Raw genomic sequence first — 27,514 nt, 5'->3', positions numbered from 1 at the left:
TATAAACTATTATTAACATGTCTATTTTTGAAAGCATTCTTACTTTACAGCATTTTTTCACACCTGCCTAAAACTTTTGCACAGTACTGTGTGTGTGTGTGTGTGTGTGTGTGTATGTATGTGTGTGTATATATACGTATAATGTACACGCACACAAAAGAAACTACAAAATGTCTGCTGGACACCATAATAATAATACTTTATTTCATGTCACATTTTTCAATTGTCAGTATATGCGAAACTACAAAGTGGTATGTAATTCAATATGTTAACGTAACATTGTTCAGCAGGTTTCATTTGACTTTATGAAGCAAACTTAATTAGTTCTATAGGGTGATGCAAAACGTTTGGCAATAGTTGTATATTTGATATTACATTAAAAATGTGAAAGGACATGTGCATAAGGTGGCATTAGTCTAGATTCTCCAGGCAAGCTCATTGCAAGCACAAAGCCAGGTAATGCAGATTTGGAGAAAAAAAAATGACTTCATGTTGGAGCAACAGAACCCATCCAAATAACAAAGAAATAGTAAGGGAGATGTAGAAGAACAATGGGAATGAAATCTGACGCTACTGCCTCTTAAATTCTGCCTATTAAACAGTGCTCTGTTGTTTTTATTGCATGAATTGATTGCTTCTCAAAATGAAGGTCAAGGAATTGAACTCCCTGTTTTAGTACTTGATTTGGAAAGAATAATTGGTGAACTGTGCATTCTGAGCTTGGAGGTCAAAGTACACTACATGGAGAGTTTCTGGAGCACTGAGGACCTGAGAATGGATTCTGCGCTGTGGCAATTTCAATCAGTACATACAGTGCAACCTTTTTAGTTTTTCTCTCTGGTGCTTTTAGTGCTAAAATTTTGTAAAGAGAAACAGTTTTATATTTTGCAACAGAACCGGCTTGTTAAAAATCCAGTTTTAAACCGCTAGCAGACCCTGCTTGTAAACAGCAGTTTATATAAATATGTTGGGATTGGTGAGCTAGCACTGATAGATACAGTACCTTGTCCTATTGAAACTGAGTATTCTGGGTTCCTTGTGCTGTGCATTGTATTGATATTCCTGCAAAATCCATGTTTCCATGACAATCTGACTGCTTTAAGCTGTGCTAAAAGAAATGTGTCCACTGCACTGCAAGAGATGCACAGATGTTGTGTGTAAGAAAGTAGTATAATGTTTAGTTTTAGAAATTGTTTGGCATAAATGTGAACATAGAAATTTGTCAGTAGACTGAAATACTATTGCTTAACACTCACTCAGTAACTCGCACACAGAAACAATATTCCAGGGTACACACTGAATATATGGAGTCTGTGTTTGAGGCCAAATATAAATAGTACACCTGAAGCTATTTAGAGTGATGAAAAGCCCTTTGTAAAAAACTGTTTGTGTTGCATTAAGAATTTTAAAGATGCATTTCAGTTCACCTATTATTCTTCGAGGGTAAAGGGAACTTGGTTTACAGTAGTGAATGAAAACTCAAACTTGACGCACCTAACTGCTAGTGCCTTTATCTCTAACATTGTTTCTCTGGTGTTTTGTTTCTCAGAATGTGAATGCACTTTTTTAGTGACACAAGGGTGCTTTGTTTTGTTTACAAAACCACAAATTTTGTTATTAAGATCTTGAGTTGACTTAATTTTTTCAGTATATCTATTGTGGCAGAGCAAGAGCCTTGCCTGTATGTAATGCGGTGTTATGTGTGGTGGTGGTGGTTGAATGGGATGGAGTTAATTCCTATCCCTGCCAAAAACATGTGAGTGTGGGTTTTGCGCAGCCACGATATAATTGGTTAATTGTTTTGTTAATTTAATTAGCGACGCCTGCTAATAATTGAGGTAGGTGTATTAAAGCAGGGCATAATGTGTGGTCTGTGTTAAGGCTAAGGCCTGAAGGAAGCCTGTGGGGGGACAGACCTGACAATCTGAAAGCTATTATAGTACTTGAATAAGCTATTATAGTACCGGTAAACCGTTTAGCTCTCCAGTGATAGTTAAAACCTGAAGAGTTTAACTTTTCACTCCTGGAATGAGTTAGGTTTTGGTTTTGTGTTTGAAATAAACAAACATACAGGCCTGCCCTGTTAAAATCTACCTGTGCTTGTTGAGTGCTGTTTGTTTTACACAAAAAGACCAGTGAAGATAGTCCTGCATGTGGCAAATGCATCCCGGTTTGTCACACTGTGGATTTAGAAAGTGTTAGTATGCAGCTTCCTGTACATTTTCATCATTTCCTGTCAGCCTCAATTCCAGGTCAGAATTTGGCTAATCTAAATATTTACCATAGTGTTGTATTTCGAATATTTGCTCATCCTTAAGTAACAAAAATAAGTATTTAAAGTCTTTGCTGTAGGTTTACCATTTATTAAAAACCGTGTATTAAAAAAAAAATTGGATTAGCATATGGACTTTTTGTGGTTTGCAGAGAGTGAGGAATTAATCAGTAAGACGATTTAGCCCCAGTGCTTTGCTTTGTGAGACTGTGGTGTTGTCTTGCCCTTGTGATGGTTTCCATAGGCTCATTATGTTCTGTCAATTCCTTCAAGGGTCCTAGGAAGTTTGTGTGATGGTCATTATGAGATTGTCCTTCAGCTGCAGTTAAATGAACCTCTAACATCCTGAAATAGCATCTTATTTTATCTACAATAAGACAGTGTGAAAGGGAAGTGATGTTATGATCAAAATGTTTAGCAATACAAAAAGAAACCTCTGGGGTGGGGGTGGACAGATGTGTACAGTACGGGCACAGTATGTTGACAGATGAGGACTATGCAATATTAATTTCCATCAATAGTTATTGTACTAAATTTGTAGAATCAGTGCTGTAGATTGAGGAGCAATGTAATGAGCTGTCACCTAATGGATTGCAATTTGCTTTGGGAGTTAACAAGCAATTTGCAGGCTTATGTGCTTTTATCAACGGTTGCCATACTATTGGAATGTCAGACCTTGATCAAAGTAAACTGCAGGCATTCTTCCAGCAAGTAATCTGAATAGTTATTACTTGAATTCATTTGACTATTGTCCATGAAAATGTTTGTTACACAGATAAGCCCTGAACCTGGATTAGATTTTTGTAGCGACTTATCCAGTATGACAGATGTTAGGTCTTATTATTGTATATCAATGGCCCCAAAAATGTTGTGATTCATTACCATGTGTTAATGAGGTATAATTAAATAACCACATTAATAATAATGAGGCTCTGCTGCTATTCCATTTCTTAAAGTATCCCAGTAAGCACAGCTTGCTTCCAGTTGACACATTTTAAAGGCATCCTAGCAGATCAAATGGTTATTCTGCTGTATTCTTATTAGTCTTGCGTATTTTAAGCATGGCTTTGTTGAATATTTGCTTGTCGAGAGCTGCATTAAAGGCATGTAGGCTTAAATGCTCCTACTACTACGGCAGCACACTGCACAGCAAGAGGAGGACATCTACAGACTACTGTAGAGCAAAGCTCTTACCATTCGCATCTTTTGGAAAATAATTTCTCCTCATTATGTAATGCTCCAGGTTCTTCACTGGAGATCATATGTTAGTGAAGCGCACAGGGGTTTGGTATGGTGCTACCATGCCTTGTGTCACACATCTGTTAACAGCAATGGCTTATGTTTTGTCATGTAGTTTGCATAGCTGAATCAATAGCCAAGTCTAAATTTAGCTGCAAGATTTTGGTAAGCACTGTATATTTGTGCATAAACAACACGTTGAGGGCTGTTGTCACCACGGAGATTACTTACAGAGATTTATATTGAAATATGGAGCGTGTATAGGAGGCTGTTTCTGTAGTCTCTGTCAGCACGTGTTGGCCTTTTTGGAGCATGCAACTGCATTCTAGAACTTGGCCACGCCCCACTGATGTGTAGAGCATTTATGATGCAATAAAATAATTCTAATTGAACGTGTGAATTGGAGACACAGCTCTAGAGTTCACTGTGAGTTAGTCAAACCAGATTATATTAAAAAAAAAATAATAATAATAAACAAATATCATGAAGTAGACTGTTGGAATACAAAAGGTCAGAAACAAACAAAAAAAAATTCTTGTTAACAAATGATGTGAAACCTGCAGAGGCCCACAATTCTTTTCAATTGTGCGGTAACGTGGTTCTTTGTCTCTCTTAGTTCATTCTGCCATAGCTTTGGCCTTAAGTTTTGTCATCAGAGGTACACTTTGTTTAAATTCCGTAGGGCTGGTTAGTTAGACACTACTGTGTATACTGTATAGTTCTAGATATTGATAGACATAGGTAATAAAAGACAGTGTATTGTAACAATGTCTAGTTTCAGCCAGGGGATCTGATGAAGAAATAATGAAAACAAGAGCAAAGTATCGATCACTTAATTTGATATTGTTGTACATTGTTCTGCTTTAGGTCTGTATCTTTTTACCCAGAATTTGTATTCAAGCTTTAATGTTCAGCTTATGGAAACTGCATTTCACAGAATATAAAAGCCTAAAATGTTCTTGGTGGTGAGCATTTTAATGTGTTTTAACCTTGTTTTCCGCAGGTGAATAAATCCTGTTTAGCTGTTAGTCTATGAATTAGTTTAACTTTAAAAATATAACCACACTTTTTGGACGTGGTGCAGTTTTCTTAAGTCCTATTTGATCATTCAGTAATAATGTACATTGAGCTGTTGAAGGCAATGTCATGGGGAGCACTTGTTATAAATACAAGGAATGTAAAGGAATGATTTTTAGTTTAAAACCCAAGATTAAAAAATAAAAATTCAAATTATTAATCTAAATCTGCGGTTCATTTGGTTGCAGCTGATCATGTTTTTCCAGTAGTTCTCTTAGTCAGGGGGAGCAGAGCACTGCACTTTATATGCACAGTAGCCTTTCAATTTGCAGTTTAAATTGATACAGTGAGAACAAAAGGGATTCACAATAGCTTGTTGCTGTATGCAGTAATAGCTGTTTGGAGAGGAATGCTTGCTTTTGAGCTATTTTAGGTCTGTAATGTGTTGCACACATGTTGGACTTTGCTGGTTTTTATTGCATGTCTGCCTGAGGATTTATTACAGGTTTATTGCATTTACTGTAGTAGCAGGGCTCGCAAAATTTTGGTAATGGTACTTGCCCTTCGGGGGCAGTCCATTGTACACATTTGGTTGTCCAAAAAAAAAAAAAAAAAAAAAAAAGGTCAAGTTGCCTGTAATTGACCTATGCACCGTGATTTGTACAAAGTACAGTGTACTCAATATAGGAACAGTATCTCAGGGTTCATACACTTTTTCAACATCAAAATTCCATACTATAACTTTTTGATCTGGAGCAGAAGTTGCTGCTTGTTTTCTAAATGTATTTGTCAGAATCTGGAGGTGCATGTCTAGCAAGAGACAATGCAGAAATGCAAAAGTGAAGTAAGATACAACCTAATGTCCAATCTTTGAGAACTATGTTGCATTATTTACAAAAAAGAATATACAAAGTTGTATACTGCAAGTGTACTTGTGCCAAAATAGGATAGTATGATGGTACCAATACTATACTAAAACCAGACAATTTTGGCACAAGTATACTTGCAGTATGTTACTTTTTTGTAAGGGATGCTATTGGATTCTGATCCAACCCATAATAATAATAATAAATAAATGTTGCTTTGCCGTGCCAGTTGCATAGAGCTGACGAGCCAACGTCAGCAGCAGTTTGTATTTTTTTTTTACATCAATATTTAATCGTACAATGAAGGCCACATAGCGAGGACGTAAATAGTGTATCAACACTGGGCTGAGGGTTTGGACCCGAGACTCTTGCTGCACTCGGTACAATAAGTTACAAGCAAGCACCATCCATTTAAAATAAAATTACCAGTACATTTTATTAATCACATTAAAGAAATTAAAAAAGCAATGTCAGCATGCTACGTGCTAAATCTGAGTCAGTGATAGTAACTATCTTCTTCGATTTTATTTATTTATTTTTTATTGGGTTGGGTAATAACGAATGTGAATCTTGGTGAGCAAAGTACTGTAGCTTGTAGTTCCAGTCTGTAACTTTGTTTAAAAAAATCATAGCCTTCAATATAAAAGTATGTACTTTGGCTGTCGTGGTGTCCATTTTAACCTTCGCTTCACTGAAGCAGACAGTCATGTGACTTATACCAGTGCAAGGACAAGATAGGCAATCCTCGCGGGATTTGATCACAAGCAATGTGTGCGTGTAACCCCGGAAATCTCTCAAGCTTTACCAATGAAAAACATTGATCCGTCTAAACGTGTTTTACCGGGATGATGTGTGAGCGGAATCTCGATTTGAGGAAATGCTGTCTGATTAAAGCACAGAACGTTATCTTTTTATAGAGTAAAAAAAATATCACATTGCCCATCGCATCGGGCAAACAGCTAAAAAAACACATTGTCCCGGAACGTCGGACTAGCGATTTTGCGAGCCGTGAGTAGGAATATTTACGAATGAATTTTCATATCCTAGCTATGGCGAGGTCAGAATCCTCACAGTTGTGAATCATTTTACAGGGATGAAAATACAGGCTTGCATGTAAAAGAAATAAAAAAGCATGGACATACACAGAACTTCGTTATATTGCAGACAGTGCAAGTACAAAAAACGAAGTACAGAGTTTAAGTGCAGTATAAGCTGTAATTCTGTGCCTGGTTAAATTGTTAGCTTTGCACTACATTAGTAATAACGTACATTCATTTTTTTTTTTTTTTTATGCTTTCTAGTTTGCAATGCAAGTGTTTCTAATGTTAGTTCCAAATAATTTTTAAAATTCAGACATTACAGCAGATTTGTGTACAATGAAACCCCTGAAACTGCAGCCGCAGAAGGAGTTGCCTGTAGCTCTTGGACTATTTGTTTTGATGTGTTTTTATACTCTAGGAGACTGACTCAGGTTCCATTCACACTTGGCTGATATTCCATTTCCCGGTACGGTTCGTTTGAGTTTGGAACGTTTGCTCTTAAGTGTGAAAGGTCCAAACGTTCCCAGGAACGATTAAAACGAACCGTCCCGAGACCACGTGAAAGAGGTGGCACGGTTACATCCAATCTGGGGACGGTTCGCTTATTTTTGCTTCAGTGTGAAAAAAAAACTTTCTCAGTTCAGTTGCAAACGTCAAGTTTACCAAAGCGTCAATTCAGTAACTGTTGTAACTCAGTTGGAACTAAAACCAGAAGAATCTTGTATACAACAGTATTATTGCCATCATTGTAGCATACCTTGAAATTGAAGCTGTCACTTCATGGAGATGAAGAAATCATTTCGTTGCCTCTTCTGCAGCTGTAGAAATGTTGTACTTATGCTTTAGCTAACTGTGATATCGGATGGTAAACTTTAAGTTATTTTTTTAAAAAATATTAAAAAAAAACCGCCACATTTAAAACAATCGAATTAAGAATATTGAACTGTGTCATATGTTATATTAGGCAGGCCTATATAATAAACAAATGATAACTTGACATTTGTTTTCGTAGTAGTGCCAGTATCTGAGAGACTACAAACTCTGGGTGAGATTTTATGCAAACAGCAGATCCCACAAGAAGATCTGAACACGAAGTAGGCTATAATAATAATACAGGGTTTTATTTCATTCACGCTTCTCTCATGCAGTGGTTACATTTGAATGGTAGTTTTACTGTAATTTGTAAATTCTGTGACGAGAATACATTTTAATTAAGATGCATTTTTGTCCCAGTGCTATAAAGAAAACAATTGCGTTGTTTGGTTTTGCCAAGATCGTAATATTGATACTGCATCATATAGATGTGTATATATATGTATATACATATAGCTGTATAAGGACCTTTCTACCACACAATAGAATGTTAAAAAATAAATAATGCATGCGGTAGGTGGCTTATGAACAGTAAGTGCAAAATGTTTTATATGTTCAGTTGTATTGTATTAAATTAAGGCTGCTAAATGTTTAGTTCATATGTTTTTACGTGTCATGTATGAAAACTGTACCGAGTTTTGTTTTATTTGCTATTTATTAGCTATTAGCTGTTTTTTTATGTTCTCTGTAGAATTGCAAACATGTAATGTGAAAGGTAAGTGTTCTCGGTACACTTGAAAAGATGGAAGTGAACTCGGTACATTTCCAAGTGTACTCAGCACACATCCAGTGTGAGAGAGAAACGATCCAAGGAGGTTTCCACTGAAAAGCGCCGAGCACACTTGGTAAGTGTACCGTACTTGGTACTCTTACAAGTGTTCCCAGTGTGAAAAGGGGGTCAGATACAGCTGTGGCGCCTGTACAAATGAAACAAGGTTAGGACATTCCTTTGTACCAGTTATTTAGAGTATCAGTATCTGGGAATGTAAGTAAGGAGGTGCCTGTCTGTCTCATCCAGGGTAGCAGAATGGCCAAAATCTTCAGGGTACAGACTAGAAACCTTCCGGACAACAGGCCGGGAAGAGTTGGGAGCCTGTGTGAGAGCTTTATTGTGTGTTGTAAAGAGGATATCTTAAACACAGCATTGTTTTAAAACAAACATTTATTTATTTGTTTATTGTAAAAATGTAAAGTATGCCTCCTCTTTGTTTAAATAAATATATATTTTTTTATTTTAGTTTTTTATTTATTAAAAATTATCTTAGTTGGCTGTGTAAATGACACCTGAGAATAGATTTGGGACAGATTGCAATCACACTTTTTCTTTTAACTGTAATTTTTTTCACGGTTCCTCTCTAAAACCCTCAAGCAAGTGGTTCACCGCCAGCTCTCTGCTTTCCTGTCAACACGTTAAGCTCAACCCCTCCAATCTGGTTTTCACCCGGCACACTCCACTGAAACTGTTTTTCTCACAGTCACAGACTCTCTGCTCGTGCTGCTGCCTCCCTCTCCTCTGTCCTAATTCTGCTTGACCTCTGCTGCCTTTGTAACTTTTGACCACTCTATCCTCCGGTCATCCCATGCTGACCTGGGAATCTCCGGCACTGCGCTTGCCTGGATCTCCTCCTATCTCTCAGAGCGCACGTACAGATTGTCCTTGCATGGCACACCCGGCTTGGGACCCCTTCTGTTTTCTCTCTACACCTGCTCCCTGGGTCCCCTCATCTCCCATTGCTTCTCGTATCAGTATATTGATGATGCCTAGATCTTCCTCTCCTTTCCGTCCTCTGACTCCCGACATTTCCTCCCATATCGCTATCTGTCTCTCAGCCTCATGGATGCACTCACATCATCTCAAACTCAATCTCTCAAAATCAGGTCTCCTTTTCTCCCCCCCTCCCCCACTGCTGAGCTCTCTATCTCTATTCCACCTGAATCCGCCACCATGAACCTTGGCATGCTGCTGTTGCTTTTTCCTCAGCAACATACCAGAATTAACCCCTTCCTCACCGATTACTCCACACAACTCCTAATTCAGGACCAGGTACTGTCCCGCCTTGATTACTGCAACTCCCTTCTGGCTGGCCTTCCTGCCTTTGCTACCCTTCCACTCCAGCTCATCCAAAACTCTACTGCTCGCCTTGTCATCTCCCTCCTCCGTTTCTTCCATGCTACACCGCTGCTCTGATCTCTGCACTGGTTCCCTATCACTGCTCGGATCCAATTCAAAACTCTTGTACTCACCTATTGCTGTCTTGACCATTCTGCACCGTTCTATCTCCAGACTGTCATTTTCTCCCTACACGCCCTCTCAGCTCCACTACCTCCGGCAGGCTAGCTGTATCCCCCCGCCTTCAGAGCCTGCTCCTTCTCCACCCTTGCCCCTTAGTGGTCGAAGGCCCTACCCATGCTCTTATTTTGCTCTTACTTGAATTGATTTTATTGTACTCTTATATCTGCTCTTATCTGTATTATGATATTCTGTAATGTGATAACTTGTAACAATTGTAAGTCTCCCTGGATAAAGGTGTCTGCTAAGAAAGAGATAAAAATAAAAAGTAAGTTAAATCTATTTTACTGTTAACACGTCTCTCAGTAGTGATTGAGATACACAAATGGCTTTGACAGGTATCAGTTTAATTCTTAAAGCAGTGTAGAAAAGTCGAAGTAAAACACAGAAAATCAGACACCCTAATTATAGACTTGATACATAGACTTTTAATGCAGGGTTTTGTAAAGAAAAAAGTCGAGAGCTTACCTTTGTGTAACATTTGTGTGGTGAGCAAGCTCAGCTTATCTCGTTTATTTTTTTCCCTTTGGATGCTGGCAAGTCAAAAACCACGTGAGGTGGCAACACATTTCTAGTTTTCATAATTAATCTCTTGCAGGAAAGTGGCATTTTTCTTCATGCACTTAGATTTTCTGTTTTTTGCAGCAGTTGAGAAAAAGATTACAGTACATGCAGTAAAGATTCATCCGTTTTTAATTAATACAGCGAATCAATTGCTGGAAATGAGCTGAAGCTTTGAATTCAAACACTTCTGCTGGCTTTGAACTCAAGGTTTTGTGTGACATCCGGCAAGGCTTCCGTGTCTTTTGACTTGTGCCTCAATAAAACCTCCCTGTGGTTGGATGTTATCTCATTACAGCCAACCCCCTGTGGTTCTTGTATCGCTTAATTAAATCCCACTGTAGTGTCCAATAACAGCTGCATCACAACAATACAGAATTAAAAAAAAAAAAACAGTTCTTGCACTACTGTGTTATTGACGTTCCAAAACGTGCTTGGAGAAGCAAGTTTATATTTTCATTCTGAGAGTAAGTTTTTCAGCAAAGCAAGATCAAAATGGATAATTGCAGTAAAAGGAAATGGTAACGAATGGAAATGTGCAGGACAGGTAGAAATAGTTGTTTATAAAATGACATTTGCATTTAAATCACACAGTCTGTTGTAGGGGTGGATATTATACAGAAGATATCTTGTACAATGTCTGGTTTAGAGATACCAGATAAAAAGAACAATTTATTTTAGTCAAATGTAGAAGATTTTTATCAGTAAAAAGTTACTTTCTTTCCTATAAACCTTGTATTGTGCTTCAAAATGTACAGTGCAAGATAACTTGCCAGTGATGTTCATAGCCTTCCTCTGCATAGCAGGAGTACCTGGTTTCTAAAATGGCACTGAAGCGAGTGTACCTGCAACTAACGTGGTGTGGGGAATGTAAACAAACTGAACTGTAAACCAGACATGCCTTATGAAGGTTGAGTGCAGTCTAAACTAAGGAAGAATGTAATACATTGATTTTGTTTCTGTTTTAAATGAACTCTTTTGTAAATATTTTGTTTCTCAGCATCCTGTACAGGGTGATTTCAACCCCCCTAGTATATACAGGCAGGTCCTGCTGCAGTATAATGTGAACATGATCTACATTGGAGAATTAATGTGAAGGTGGCGGTCCTCTTCCAGCTCAACGCCGTTTTAGACTTTATAAAATGTATTTGGCTACTGTATAACTTTTTCTATAGGATTACCCACACCGAAGATTGCAGTAAAATAGATACAGTACAAGAAACATCTTCTGTTAGGAGTGGGCCTGACTGTATTTAAGAGACGACTATTTTAAATAATGTTATAAATGTAAATGTCAAGGACTGTTTTTTGGATAAATTAAATGGTTTACAGTTCATGAAACATTTGTTAAGATTTGCATTCCCAGTTTTTAACAGGCCTAAGAGAATATTACATGTATTTATACAGTTTGCACAATTCTCTGAAATCTTGTTCCGGAAGCCCTATAGCCAGGGCACAACATTCAGAGCAGCGGGTCTGTGTCAATACACAATTTATTTGACTTCACTAAATAGTTTAAAAAGAAAACCTGCAAATCAAACAAATTGTCCCCTCTTTCTTGTATCTTAGGGATAGACTTCAGATAACTTAAAGTGGAGGTGTGGGGGGGTTAGTGGTGAGCAGTTTAAACAATAAAAAGTAACAGCTGTTTTAATTGCAGTCAAACCAGAAAAAGACTCGGTTAACAGCCGTGTTTCAGGGCCTCGGCCTCTGTCAAGACGTTGCTGAGGGGGTCAGAAAGGTCAGTCGGGACCGTGAAGGAGTTGCGTACGCAATCGTTTTATGTTGGCCCCTGTATTCCACTCTGCAGTGCTCCTCGTAGCCTTGGTGGTAGCTCTTTAGTGGTTGTGAGTCAGGTGCTTGTGAAAGGTTTGATATCGGTGGCAACCAAAGTCCTGTAATCAGAGACTGTTCTCACTTTTTTTTTTTTTTTTTTTTTTTTTTTTTTTTTTTTTAATTATTTAGCCTAAACGTGTTTTTTTTTTTTTTTTTTTTTTTTTTGTATTTTCCTACAGGCTATCCAGCTGTAGTGTGTCACTGCAGGGGACAGGCTAATCAAATCCACCCCCAAGTTACAGGCTTGGTAGTTTCTGTTCATGTTGTTTATAATAGGGATGTAACGATTCATCAGTGAATCGCAATGCTTTCTTTTATTGTATTGTTTGTATGGTGACACAAGAACAAAAGCACCGTATAGCTCATTGTAATTCACCAAATGGTTCTTGAATGAGGAATAAGTGTGTTGGTATGAACACAGACTTTCCCTATCATTTGAGTTTTTTTTTTTTTTTTTTTTTAAAATAGTACATCCTTAAAGGATCTTATGCATCACAGAAGTAGCCAATCTGGACCATCACATGTGTCACATTTCGACTGGCATATCGTGATACGTATTGTATCGTGATATTAGTACATCGTCACACCCCTAATTGTATACAGTGTCTTTAAGGTATGCTGGGAAATAATCAGTGAGCCACTGTTGATCTGGATTTTAGTCTGTTAATTTAAGTCAGACCAGCTTAATGTATTGTTGTCCAAACCTGCATTTTTTAATAGCAAGTACTTTTTTTTAAATTAATTTCTTTTTGAAGCCAGGGGACCATGTGTGCTATACAAATGTTTATCCTAAAAATACTTATTTATTTGTTGAGATCCAAAAACTATTTTTGTCCCTGTAACCAGGCCCGTGTCATGCATTCTAACTCTTTCAGCACTCTTTGGGATAGTGTAAGGCTTCCCTTACCCCATCCTGTTCCTGTTGGTCTAAGTGTAGTTTGTACATGTGCAGTCGATTTATTTTTTTGAGCTTAATTAGTCTTGGGGAATATGCAAGATATAAATATGCACCCATGTATATACTGCATTGTATCTTAAAATTGCTATATTTCTTCAAATATTACATGATTCTTGTCAACTAAGGAATTGGCTGTCTCTGCATCCACGTTAGGTCAGATAAAAAAAACAACAAAACAATTTTGACTCGGCAGATTTTAAGGTGCTGAAGCTCTCTTTTTTTTTTTTCTTTGGTATTTTGAAACCGTACACAGCAGTTGTTTTACTTCAAAGTCTCATGTAACTGCTCAGCGGGTTCAATTTAACAGTACTGGGCTTTCTTTGTTTTCTAGATATCCAGGAATTTTATGAAGTGACCTTACTGGACAATCAGAAATGTGGAGAATCTCCGAAGCCAGTAGAACCCACACCACCTGTAAACTTGTGGGAATTCTCCAGCCTTCCAAGCACAACCGTGACTTCAGACACACTGCCGAGCAGCGTTAGCCTGAGTGTAGAGGTAAGAGCAGCGCTGCGGTCACTGCCTGGTGGCGCTGTCCATGTAGTTTTGCTTTCAGCCATTCCAGGTTTAAAAATACTCCTGTAATCTTACATTGGCAAACTACAGAGAGCGCATAATAAATAAAAAAAACATACATAAAAAAAAATTGCAAAACCTATAATGGCTTAAACTGTAGTGCAATAGGATTTTACAATTTTATGAAAACATTGCACAAAGCTTTTGACAGAGTGCAAACATGTTATGTTGCTGCTCATGAAACTGACTGTCCTTCAGTACCCTTGGCATCTCCACGCCAGGCCTGATTTGAAACGAAGTACAGGAAATCTGTTTTTTGATAAGTCAAACTCTGTATAAGGAAACGGACGGATTTTAATAATGAGTGTGTTGTCTAATATGTATTACACATGTTTACCGACATTTAAATGTTCATTATTCAGTGTACCTCAAATCTAAAAAACATTGAAAGCTTTACAAGTGCATCTAGCAGCTGTGACAGACTGGAGAAGGAGAACCGACTAAAGCTTTATAGGAGGCTGTGTGGTGCAGTGGTTACCAGCTGGTACCAGCACGTATCGGTTTCAAATATGGCTCAGCCACTGACTCATTGTGTGACCCTGAGCAGGTCACTTAACCTCCTTGTGCTCCGTCTTTGGGCGAGACGTTGTAAGTAACTTTGCAGCTGATGCATAGTTCACACACCCTAGTCTCGTATCTTGTAAAGCGCTTTATGATGGTGGTCCACTATGAAAGGCGCTTTATAAAAATAAAGGTGATTATTATAATAAATCTGAACTTTGTGAGAGATTAAGAACTACCTGGTGGTTATTGCTTACACTTCCATTTATTTATATATATATATTTATTTTTCTTTATTAATATGCCATTTATTTAAAATGTCAATTTCCCATTCTGCCTTCTAACACTAATATTTGCCATTGCCATCACAGAGTTGTCTCATTAATGTATCTGTCAAGTGGTGTAGTGTGAACAGCTGGGATGGCAGGAGAGTTAATTTCAGATATTTTGAAGTGTAATCTTGTCGCGGTGCCTTTAGGAATTATTTAAAATGTTGGCATGCTAGTTTTTCATTTCATAACAGCAGAGATCATGAAAGTACCATACAATGATCTCTCTGGAACTTCTTAATTCTGCGATGAAAAATGATGCAGCTGCTGTTTCCACATTGTTACCATGTTTCGTAAACATGTTTGCTCATTGTAGCGTAATATAATCAGCACTAATTCATTATCTGATTGGAATGCCAAACAAAAGGTGTGCAGAGAATTGATTTGTAATGAAATGCTATCTAGCACAAGGCATTATGTTAAATCTGTTTTATGCCCAAGGGTAATTCCACAGTGAATTGTGCAGACTGCAGGACCTATATTAACATTTACATCAGTTTATTTGTACCAGTTTAGAGGATAAAATCTGAAATATTACTCATGTCTTTAGAAATAAAGTAAATACATGTATACATGTTTGGTATTTTAATATATTTTTATTTCTTCTTGGGTTACTGTTAGAGAAAAAAGGCTAATGACACTCAACAGAATCTGATGGAGACTTTACTGTAGGTTGGGTTTTTGAAGAAACACAAGTTTGATTTAAAAAGTGAAAATTACAGGAACCTTTTAAATTTACAGTAGAATCTTGGCTACAAGCTAGTCAATGCTGCCATTTTATTTCTCGGAATTATGTCGTCAAATAAGAATCTACAGTAGGGACACATGCTGTGGTTTTGTTATAACTGTACACGCATCTGGATGTCACTGCAGTACTATTTTCAGATGTACACATTGTGGAAGGAGGACGGGACAGGATGGGGGGGTTATCTGAGGTGAATTGCTGTACTTTGTTCTGAATCCAGTACAGTGTTTTTATTCGTGTCCAAGACTCTTTTGGGTAAATACATGACTTTAATTGTGCTAGACTTCTAATGACTCTAATTAATACATTTTAAATTGTATTTGAGTTAGGAGACCCAGCAATGCATTAACACAAACAGCAGCAGCTCAGGGGCACCAGAGACACAATCAAGATAAGGAATACCAGAAGGATAGGGAGAAGCTCAGGAGTGGGTGTTCCAGCAGTACACAAATACATAGACAGTGCAGATCATGTCCAGTGATCTTCTCCAAAACCTAAAGGATGAGCCAGAAATCTGAACAGGGGAGTGACTTTCACCATCTCCTGAGCTATTCAACGATATATGTTGGGAATCACTTTGTAAGAAACTACAGTATGCATGCCATTTGTTATGAGATGTTGTTCCAGATGCTGTTGGGGAGGGAGCTTGTCATAGGAGTTGCTCCTTTTAAGGTGGTGTTTCTTTGGCAAAGGAAAAATTAGTCAAAGTTTAACTACTGTAGGTCTAAGATGTTGTTTATTAGTTCCTGCAAGGGTTACACCAATGGCTAGAAATCAGTTGTGTCAAATAGATGTGATTTTACTGAGACAGATTTGCTGTCAAACTAAAACTTACAAATCCAGCAGATTTAACTAGGCAGCATGACTGTGTCATGATTGCTTTGCCAAATGCAGAAGTTTGCTATGTTTTTATGCTACTCTACAGGTGTAATTTCTGAATGATCAATTTCAGAGACATTTTGCGTGATCACTGAAATGCTGCTTTTAGAGAATGATCTCAATCTGTCACATCACTGTTGACCTAACAATCCAGTCATGTTGTACTGCCAGGTAGGACCTTGTCTTCAGCCATGGTTCTCTCCAGGAATGGTGGTTTAATTACAGTAACCCCAGTCACCCACTTTTAAAATGTCACTGACCCAATAGTGATATTTATTTAAAAAAAAAAAAAAAAAAAAAAAACAATCCAGAACAATTTTGTTGCTGTGCTTTATTGTCAAATACATAAAGTTTTCCTCTAAGAGAAATTTGGCTGTTTTGTAACTGTCTGTCGGTGTGTTGCAGACGATTTGTATGTAGTTGTTACGGCTTCTGAGTGGAACTTAATCATCAGTATATAATCATTTTGTTTTTCAGTGGAGTTCTTTTTTTATTATTATTATTTTTAATTATTATTACTTTGTATGAACAATGGAAATCCCAATGGAAATATGGCAAAACCACCGTTTGCCAACAACAAAGATAGTTGCCCACAATATTTAGTTGGTTTGCAGGTGTTAAATGCATGGGATTAATTATAATAATTATAAACCATGCTGAGTTTGTGTAGTCTGTTGCAGATTAAAGCCTTAAGCATTTGTTAAGTGAGTTCTGCATTTTCAGAGATCTAGGATGATAACATCTTAACCTGCAGCAGTCTGCTGGTAAATGCTTCAAACATGCTAAAAGACAATAGCAGCACACTCCTGGGGTCACTTCAATTACTCTAAATGCTGTTGCCATTTAAGTAAAAAGGGGACCAAATGTGGCATTTACTTATTTTTTTATATACAAAATACACTGTAGAGACTACACACTGCTTGAGTTGTTGGTTTTTATAAAGCTTCTTCTTGTAATGATTTTAAACAGTGGTGGTATGTAGAGTAACATAAGTAGACCCCATGCACTGACCTTGAATTGATGGCTTCAATTATCAAAATAAACAAAAAATGTAATTATTGTTAGTGTTATTTCTTAGCAGATGCCCTTACCCAGGGCGACTTACAGTTCTATACAAAAAATACATAAAGAATTGCAGTACAATTAAAAACAAGATACAAAACATAATGACTTCAGTTCTAATAAGAGAAAATACAAAACACAGTATGATTTGATATCGGGGCAGTTCAAGAGCAGATAAGTGTTGATAGTTACATCAGGATAAGGTAAGAGTGCAGGTGAAATACAAAATACTACAGATTGGGTTAAGTACAGTAAATACAGTAAAATAAGGAGCAGATAAGTGCAAGTTAAAGTGCATTAAAGACGGAGTGCTATATTGTCCCGAAGGGAAGAGTTGAGTTTTAGAGGTGTTGTCTTAAGAGATGTGTCTTGAGGAGGTGCTGGAAGATGGTCAGGGACTAGGCAGTCCTGACATCCGTAGGAAGGTCGTTCCACCACTGCAGGGCGAGGGTGGAGAAGGAGAGGGCTCTGGAGGCAGGTGAGCATAGAGGAGGTACAGTCAGTCTTCTAGTGCAGGCGGAGCAGAGCGGTCGAGTGGTGGTGTAGGGAGAGATGAGGGTCTGGCGGTAGCTGTGTGCAGTCTTGTCAAGGCATCGGTAGGCTAGTACAGGAGTCTTGAACTAGATGCGAGTGGTGATCAGGAGCTAGTGGAGTAGCGTGGGAGAAGCGAGGCAGAGAGAACACCAGGCGAGCAGTGGAGTTCTGGAGGAGCTGGAGCGGATGGGTGGCAGACACAGGGAGGCGGGAGGAGGGAGTTGCAGTAGTCTAGATGGGAGAGTACCAGGGCATGGATGAGGAGTTGCGTAGAGTAGTTTGTGAGGAAGGGATGGATTCTTCGTATGTTGCTCAAGAAGAATCAGCAGGTGCGTGCTAGAGTGGAGTGCAGCCGAAGTTCTTGGCTGAGGAGGACGAGAGAGATTGGTAGATTACAGAGGAATGGAGATGGAGAGATCAGAGGAGGGGAAGAAAAGGAAATCTGATTTAGAGAGGTTGAGTTTGAGGTGATGTAAGTGCATCCAGGAGGAGGTAGCAGACAGAAAGGTAGTGATCCAGGAGGGGAAGGAGAGGAAGATCTGAGCATAATCAGCATAAAAGTGGTATGAGAAAACATAGGATGTGATGAGGAGGCCCTGGGAGCAAGTGTAGAACAGGTGTGGTCAGAGGTAGGAGGAGAACCAGGCCAGAGCAGTGCCAGAGATTCCCAGGTTAAAGGCAGCAGAGAGATTGAGGAGAATTATGACAGTAGAGAGAGAGACAGCACAGGCAGTGTTTAGCAAGTTAATGACAGACAGGAGAGCAGATTCAGTGGAGTGAGATTGGAGAGGGTTGAGCAGAGAGTGGTTAGACAGGAAAGCAGAGAGCTGGTGATGTACTGCCTGCTCTAGGGTTTTAGAGGGGAAGGGTAAGAGGGAGATAGGAGGTAGTTCTGGAGGGAGGTGGGGTCGAGGGTAGGTTTTTTGAGGAGGGGTGATAGCGGCTTGTTTGAAAGCAGAGGGATAGAGATCAAATAGCGAGGAGATGAAGGGGAGTAGAGCAGGAGCAGCAGCTTGAAGGAGGTGAGAGGAGAGGGGGATCCAGGGTGCATGTGGTGGGTTTGTTGGCAAGGAGGAGGGAGGAGAGGTCAGAATCTGAGAGCTGAGAGGAGGGTGTTAGAGTTTCTGAATATCGGAGATTTTTGAGGAGAATAAAGTGTTAAAGTCGTCACTGGGACATAGAGGAGAGAGGCGGAGAAGGTAGAGGATAGTTTCCGGGGGTTATTAATGGAGGGATTAGATAATAGATTGGAAATAGGAGCATTTAGCAGAGAGAGAGAAGAGGAGGGAGCGGTAGAGGTCTTTGGCAGCAGGGATTGGTTCTTTTCCATTTCTTTTCAGCAGAGCACAGTTTGGTTCTTGCCGAGTGGAGCACAGAGGAGAGCCAGGGTTGGGGAGAGGAGGGGGGACAGAGGGAGTCGAGGGAAGAGAGGAGGGTGGAGGTAGCAGAGTCTAGAGAGAGTTGGGAGAAGGAGTCAATAGGAGGGAGGTGAGAGAGCGGTGAAGGCAAGGACATAGGGGGAGAGAGAGAGTGGAGGTTACGCAGTGGGCTTAGGTGGATGTGAGAGAGAGAGAGAGAGAGGTTGAAGGAGAGGAAGGAATATGGCAGAGTGGGTGGGGTTGTAGAGATGGATATTGAAGTCACTTAATAGGACAGTTGGGGTAGACAGAGAGGGGAGGGAGGAGAGGACATAGTCAAGTTCATCGAGAAAGTGAGAGGTCCAGGGTGGAGAGTACAGGAGTTGACAGGGAGAGGTTAGTTGGACAGCGTGAAATTCAAAGGATTTAACAGAGAGTGAGAAGAAGTCAGAGGGGACAGAAAAGAGTAAGGAGGGAGGGGAAGACCGTCCAGTGAGACACAGACAATGAGACGGGACGTAGAGAGAGGACAGGACAGCAAGAGTTAGTGTTATCAGGAGAGAGCCAGGTCTCAGTGAGACGAAGGAAATTGAGAGAGAGGTGGGAGGCAAACCTTGGTACTCGCGACTCCATTGAAAGGCTTATCATTGAAGATCCACTGGTTTGCAGAAAGTTTTCAAAACCTTGATATGAATCTTCCCAGTATTCCAGGTGTTCTGTTCAGTAGATTTTCACATTTGTGAAACTGTTGAATTTATTTTCCCATGCATGTTTTTTCGTTTTCTACTGACCTTCACAGGTTGACACCCCGTTGAATCCAGATAATGTTGGAGTGAATGTTATTTTTCCTAGTTTCTCTTTTGAGAACAAACTTTGTTTAACTTATTTAGAGAGGATAGTTTTTTTTTTTTTTTTTTTTTTAATTGATACATTCAAATAAATTTATTCGTTCATGTACTAGAACAAAAAAAGTGTAATAAATGTGCTTTATTTTTTAAAATATTGGTGCTTGTAAATGTTGTGCTCAGAAGTGGACAATAGTGATGAACCAAGCACAGCACATCACATTAATCGCCACTCAGTCCAATGTATCATCGTCAACACTGTAATTGGGGCTCGGAGCTTGAAACCAGCCCTGCATGGAGTTGCATGGGTTTCAGATCTGTCCTTGTTTAGGCTTATCTAGAGCTTCGGATAGTTTTAACTGATAAATAATAAAACACCCATAATACCAAAAAAAAATAAAAAATCGGTGTATAGCCAATAAACACCGGACAAACAGTGGAAATGGTTACTTGATTCACACTGACCACCCCTTTCCCATTTAAAACAATAATAATAATAATAATAAAAGCTTACTGCAAAAAACCTACCTTTCCCAGTGCTGCTGGACAATGTCCCGCCTTCCTGACTTGTATCTGCCATCGATTCGTTCTGAACACTTTAAACCCACCCCAACTACCGAGTGGCAGCACATTTCCACATTTCTATTGGAGACTCAGGTTGCAAGATTTAAAATGAGATTACAATTAGGAATGGAGACTTGTTTGCAGGATTTAAAGCTGTATAACGCACAAAAACCCATTGTGGAAGACAGCAAAGGAAACTGAAGTGTGCAAGTACTGTCCAGTTACTACTGTACAAACTACAAACTACATATTTTGACAGAAAAAAAAACGCACAAGCATTGTAGAAAGTGACTGAAAACAATTCATACAGTATATAAAAAGTGAAAGCACTAAGGAAAATAACTTAAGCACCGAAAAATTACATTTATAGAAACCGAAAAAAAGAAGCCTGATGTATATCATTGAAAATGTGCTCTATATGGATTGCCATTCACAGGATGAATAAGTTTCACCAGAATCTGTATGTTTACTAACTGGAGTCGTTCATACAGGTATAAACGAGGAACAATGCAGATCCCTTACAGGTGCAATTATAAATTATCATTTAAATAACAACCTAATTGATTTCTGAAAACTAGGACTGCAGGGCTAGTGTGTTTCAGGCCATGTGGGACTTATCCATTTTTCACCTGTAATTATGAAATTCAGTTACATATATTAATTTCAGCTTTAGGCTGTACGGCACTGTTCAGCCTTACCCTAGCTACATTATTTAGGTTAAAGAAAAGCGGTAATACATCAGCAACCTATGTCTTCCATTTATAAGCAGGTGCGTGATACTTTTTGTAGTATACAGTGGCTTGCGAAAGTATTGACCCCTCTTGGCATTTTTCCTATTTTGTTGCCTTACAACCTGGAATTAAAATGGATTTTTATTTGGATTTCATGTAATGGACATACACAAAATAGTCCAAATTGGTGAAGTGAAATGAAAAAAATAACTTCTAAAAAATAAATAACAGAAAAGTGGTGCATGCATATGTATTCACCCCCTTTGCTATTAAGCCTCTAAATAAGATCTGGTGCAACCAATTACCTTCAGAAGTCACATAATTAGTTAAAGTCCACCTGTGTGCAATCTAAGTGTCACATGATCTCAGTATATATACACCTGTTCTGAAAGGCCCCAGAGTCTGCAACACCACTAAGCAAGGGGCACCACCAAGCAAGCGGCACCATGAAGACCAAGGAGCTCTCCAAACAGGTCAGGGACAAAGTTGTGGAGAAGTACAGATCAGGGTTGGGTTATAAAAAAATATCCAAAACTTTGAACATCCCACGGAGCACCATTAAGGCCATTATTAAAAAATGGAAAGAATATGGCACCACAACAAACCTGGCAAGAGAGGGCCGCCCACCAAAACAAAAACAGGCAAGGAGGGCATTAATCGGAGAGGCAACAAAGAGACCAAAGATAACCCTGAAGGAGCTGCAAAGCTCCACAGCGGAGATTTGAGTATCTGTCCATAGGACCACTTTAAGCCGTATACTCCACAGAGCTGGGCTTTATGGAAGAGTGGCCAGAAAAAAGCCATTGCTTAAAGAAAAAAATAAGCAGACACGTTTGGTGTTCACCAAAAGGCATGTGGGAGACTCCCCAAACATATGGAAGAAAGTACTCTGGTCAGATGAGACTAAAATTGAGCTTTTTGGCCATCAAGGAAAACGCTATGTCTGGCGCAATCCCAACACCTCTCATCACCCCGAGAACATCATCCCCACAGTGAAGCATGGTGGTGGCAGCATCATGCTGTGGGGATGTTTTTCATCGGCAGGGACTGGGAAACTAGTCAGAATTGAAGGAATGATGGATGGCGCTAAATACAGGGAAATTCTTGAGGGAAATCTGTTTCAGTCTTCCAGAGATTTGAGACTGGGATGGAGGTTCGCCTTCCAGCAGGACAATGACCCTAAGCATACTGCTAAAGCAACACTCGAGTGGTTTAAGGGGAAACATTTAAATGTCTTGGAATGGCCTAGTCAAAGCCCAGACCTCAATCCAATTGAGAATCTGTGGTATGACTTAGATTGCTGTACACCAGCGGAACCCATCCAACTTGAAGGAGCTGGAGCAGTTTTGCCTTGAAGAATGGGCAGAAATCCCAGTGGCTAGATGTGCCAATCTTATAGATACATACCCCAAGAGACTTGCAGCTGTAATTGCTGCAATAGGTGGCTCTACAAAGTATTCAGTTTGGGGGGGTGAATACTTATGCACGCTCAAGTTTTCTGTTTTTTTGTCTTATTTCTTGTTTGTTTCACAATAAAAAATATTTTGCTTCTTCAAAGTGGTAGGCATGTTGTGTAAATCAAATGATACAAACCCCCCAAAAATCCATTTTAATTCCAGGTTGTAAGGCAACAAAATAGGAAAAATGCCAAGGGGGGTCAATACTTTCGCAAGCCACTGTAAAAGGGTCTAACAAAGAAGGGCATCCAGTTTGACGTTTTCTGGGAGAAATTGCTGTGCAGTACAAAACTGAGCCCTTTTGGAAGATGAGCTGTGGTGTGTGGCAAGTGCCTGTCTTTGGTGTGGAAAATTAATCAGAGAATTCAGGCCACGTAATATTTATTAAAAATCTGTGCTGCATTCTGTCCTGCCACGTTGAATCGTCTGTCGCCGATGCTCCTTCGGGGTACCAATGTATTTTAGCAACATAAACCGCTTTTCTGTGGATTTTAAATTATTATTCTCCCAATATACATTTAAAGGGGGTGCTGGTGTGAAAAGGAATTAGAGGAACTATGTTATTTGAACCCTTTCATGCATAGCGACTTCATACGGGGAAATATATCTAATTAATATATATAAAATATATATATATATATATATATATATATATATATATATATATATATATCATTTTTATATGGGGACACATGAAAGATGATGCCATCCCATCCCCCATAAAAGCAATGGGGAAAAAAAAAAAATCTATGAAAAGTATATTTGTCTCCCAGAACTACCATTTTGTTCAATTATCTTGACTATTTCATGCATGACTTTAAGCCCATTTCAATTTTAATTAAATCAAGTTTGCAAATCATGTAACTGTTTTAAAGGGGATTATAAAGCCAATCTCATTATTGAGAGCACTGTTTAATCTAGCAGAATGCTAATGAAGAAATCTTCAAAAGACAGTCCTTAAACATTCCTTAAAACTGACCTTAGATTTTTGTGAATTGGGCCCATTGAACTTCAAAAGAAGAAAAGAAAGTTACGAGACTAGTATGGGTGAACTATGCATCAGCTGCAGTGTCACTTACAACGTCGTCTCACCCCAAAGATGGAGAACAAGGAGGTTAAGTGACTTGCTCAGGGTCACAGTGGCTGAGCTGGGATTTGAACCAGAAACCTCCTGGTTACAAGCCTGTTTCTTTACCCACTGGACCACACAGCCTCCTATATGGCGGCATGTTGGGAAATTAGGACGCCACTAAAGGGATGTGACTTGACTGTTCACCGTTCGTTTACTTTGCTGTAATTGGGTAGACTGGTCCATTGTCATGTGGGTAAGTAAATCCCTTACAACTTTGTGCTGCTAGCAGTTTAGCATATAAACTGCTGTTAAGCACATATGTTATGGGAATAGACATTCATTGAGATTGTTGAAATGTTGCTTATTCTTCAGTAAAGGAATTTGGTTCATGCTCTAGAATCTAACAGCTGGAATTGAAATTTGTACATTATGTAAGTATCTTATTCGCCTATACTATTGTGGGATAAACCAGACGTTTTATTATTTCAAAGGTAAGATTTTGCATTTTAAAAAGTATAGGAAGAAATGAAGTATAAATAAAATAGTTGAGTTATCCACAGTGGTGCCGTAGTTGTTGTTGTTATAATTGGCTTGCTATTTGTGGATATAGAGCCTAGTTGATACAAACCCTGACTGGTCTAATGAAATCTTTTTTGGGAAGATTTGGGAACATGTTGTTTAGGCTGACATGTGTTTCCTGCAGTTGAAAGCATAAAGTAGAACTTTTTCTGGATTATATTCAGGGAGTGGAGAGGAAAATGGGAATGTAAAGTGGTTTAAATCTTCTATAATTTCAAGTTTATTTTCTGGGTAATGTTGGAAAAAAAAAAAAATCTCTTGGTTATTGCTTTAAAACTGTTGATATTGAAGACACAACAAATAGTTTGATTTACTGTGTTACCAGCAATCCTTGATATTCATTTTTTATATTGTACACAAGAATTCAGTTACTCTTTTTTTTAATCTTTTTTTTTAGTTGAACAAAAAAAAAAACCCTTGCTGTCAAAGTAATAAAGGCAAAAACAGGTTTTTACATGTCCAGTAAATCTAGAAACTTAAGCCTTAGCAGTTTTAATTGGCACATATATTGTCTATGGACTGTCACAGAAGACATTTAACTAGTTTTTTTTTTTTTTATTTTACTGCCCAAGACCTTCAAATTAAAACCGGATACAGAGTGTGATTGGCTTGTTTTATTGGGTCTTGGAAACCATGTTATTGATGCTTGAAAGGTTAAGAATGGCCCCTGCAACTACCTTCCAAATGAACAGTTCAGAGGCATTGTACAAAGGGTTAGCCTGCCAATTTAGTCAGTAGCGAAGATCATGGAGCCTTGTAGCCTAGAAGTTAGAACAGATGATTAAAAGAAGGAAGGACAGAGTTAGCTCCGTGATTCTATTTTGTGCCTGTCGCATCTCCCTGCAAAGCTGGGAACAAATAGAAATCCAACAAAAATTATAATAGCACTATATCTATACACTGACTGGAAAAAGAAAAGTGGCCCGCTAGTGAACCACACTGTGCTCCTGCCACATTGTTTGAGTGGAACCAGGTATGGCTTGTCGTGTGTTTTGAAGGTTTATGATCTGGGATGCAGTAGCGTGTCTGTTGCTTCATGTCAGACAGCTCGATCCATCATGACTTGCTTGTCACCAGAGTTGTACTCTCCTCCAGTGTGGTTTTCAGCAAATGGAAGAAACACCGGGAGACTGTGTTGATGGACAGTTTGGTCCATGCAGCCACTGCTTTGTATGGGCCCTCACCCATAATTCCCAGATACTTCAGCTTTCCCACAATTGTTGCTGAATAATTGCACACAACTCTAATAGTTATAAGTGAATCCCACACGTCGCATAACCACATGCCTTTTATATACATCGCAGACTGGAATTTTCTAGTTTTTGGCCAGTGAGTATGCAGTGACTAATGATAAAAGCGGATCGTTTAGAATGAAGCCAGTAATGGTGGTATTTAAAAAAAAAAAAAAAAAAAAAACTCTTTAGAGCCTTTTTCCTTTTATTAAAAATAGGACAACATAAGAAAGGAAATATTGAATTAGTTAAATAATTGTTTACCAAGTAGAACTGCTAAGTAGTACACATTAATGTTGTCATTTTCCCATTTAAATAAACAGATGGTTCCTCTGTTAATGATAAATTATGCTATATAAAAACAGCTCTCCTAAATAAATGTTACTGTAAATTGGCTTGGAGCTGCTTCCGGCAGCGTTTTTAAAAAGGCTCATCTGTCTCTTTTTGAAATTACTTTTTAAAGTACACTAATTCAATTATTAAAATCTAGATTTACCTTTTTTTAAATGTAGTATTGGGGAAGAGTGTTATAATATAACATATGTATTCAGTTGTTTTGTGCAGGACAATACACAACAAACAATTGACATTTAATACTTATATACTGTATTAGTTATAAACTTTATACTTGCATTTTCAGATGAAGGAATCCAGTCCCAGAAGTGCATCTATCTTGCACATTAGCAATGGCCTGAAGGACAGCAGGACTATTCTTTTTAGTTTATCAACATCATGCAGCAATGTTGAATACTAGGCGCTTACTTGTTTGTATGTCCTAGTCAATTTCTATTCAGGAGGTGATTTTCCACAGCCCTAATCTTAAAACGCCTTGCATCCTGTTAAAATGAGTCTTCTGAGAACATTTTCTCAGCAAGATAACTAAATTGAACCTTTCTCTGAAGTATGTTTGTCTACACAGCAGCTTTGTAGGCAAAGATGTCCTTTTACCATAGTGACTAGTCCTTTTTTTTTTTAAATCACTTGACACCACTATTCCAAATGGATTGTTTGCTTTAAAAAGTGTCAAGAAATTGTAAACCATGTAAAGGATATCAATGGTGGAGTCAAGTTTTTTTTTTTTTTTTTTAATTTCAGAGTTTGTTTAGTTTACACATTACGGTACTGTAATATAATTCCTTAACTGGTAGGCAGGGTGTCCAATGCAAATTTCTGCCCACCAGCTACAGAATTATTAAACAAATGTTAGATCACAGTGGTGCATTTTCCAATGCATATATAATTTACTGAGGAGAGTGCCTTTTTAAACTTCAGAGACCCCCAGTCATGTTCAGTTTTATACAAAAATATGATTACTATGTGTGTGTCTGTACTTTATTAGAAAACAGTCCCTGTTGATCCAGTTAATTTACATTCCCCAAAAGGTAGTTTTCACCTTAGGCATCTTACTACCAATATGGCTTCTACTTGCAGCATGGGTATAGGGGTTATATTAAGTTTTTTTTTTTTTTTTTTTTTTTTTGGAGGGGGGGGTGCAGTTTAAGGAAAGCTTATTCAGACACAGTACTGGGAATATGATGAACAGAAAATGGACACTGACACGCATGTCGTGATGTGAACAGAGTTCAGTACGATTTATTGATTTGCAGGTATGTTTCTGCCTGGCTACAGTAGCCCCCAATACAGCTAACATTTTAATTGTATATGTTTAATATTGTGTTTTTAATGTAGGTATTAAGTTCCTTGGTATGCATTTTTGTTAAATCAACTTGAACGTGGAATGAACGAGTTGTACATTAGCCCGTTCGCTCCATGCTCCTGTCAGTTCTGTTGGCTCGAACCCTGGATTACTACTACTGGGAATTCTCCAGTGCTCCGAATCACATCAGCACACATTTTCCAACTTTGTAATTTTCTGGGATATTCCTAAATACATCATGGCATTACAGTTATACGAGCCTCTTTTAATATTTAATAAATTGCCTGAAAGTAAGTATTAAAATGAGATACCAGAAAATGACTGTAAAGTGTATTAACGTTGGAATACTCCACACACGTTGTGCAGGGATCTGTATTTTATAATTTATTAAGAGCTTGTCTGAAAGCCAGGCTGTGCGAAGATGCAGCAGTGTGTACGTTG

The 27,514-nt window shown here is 38.5% G+C and overlaps 1 protein-coding gene across 25 annotated transcripts in view; it reads left to right on the top strand.

The window, feature by feature from the left end:
- LOC121327141 (disks large homolog 1-like) overlaps positions 1-27,514 on the top strand; it is a 187,648-nt gene that overhangs the window by 13,752 nt on the left and 146,382 nt on the right. For all 25 annotated transcript variants that reach the window (XM_041270955.1, XM_041270969.1, XM_041270967.1 and 22 more), the window contains exon 3: positions 13,284-13,450. In XM_041270955.1, coding sequence (XP_041126889.1) covers positions 13,284-13,450 — 167 coding nt within the window. The remainder of the gene's footprint in view (positions 1-13,283; positions 13,451-27,514) is intronic.

This window comes from Polyodon spathula, chromosome 14 (assembly GCF_017654505.1).
Source record: "Polyodon spathula isolate WHYD16114869_AA chromosome 14, ASM1765450v1, whole genome shotgun sequence".
NCBI classification, from domain to species: domain Eukaryota; kingdom Metazoa; phylum Chordata; class Actinopteri; order Acipenseriformes; family Polyodontidae; genus Polyodon; species Polyodon spathula.
This window is presented reverse-complemented; position numbering and strand designations above follow the sequence as displayed.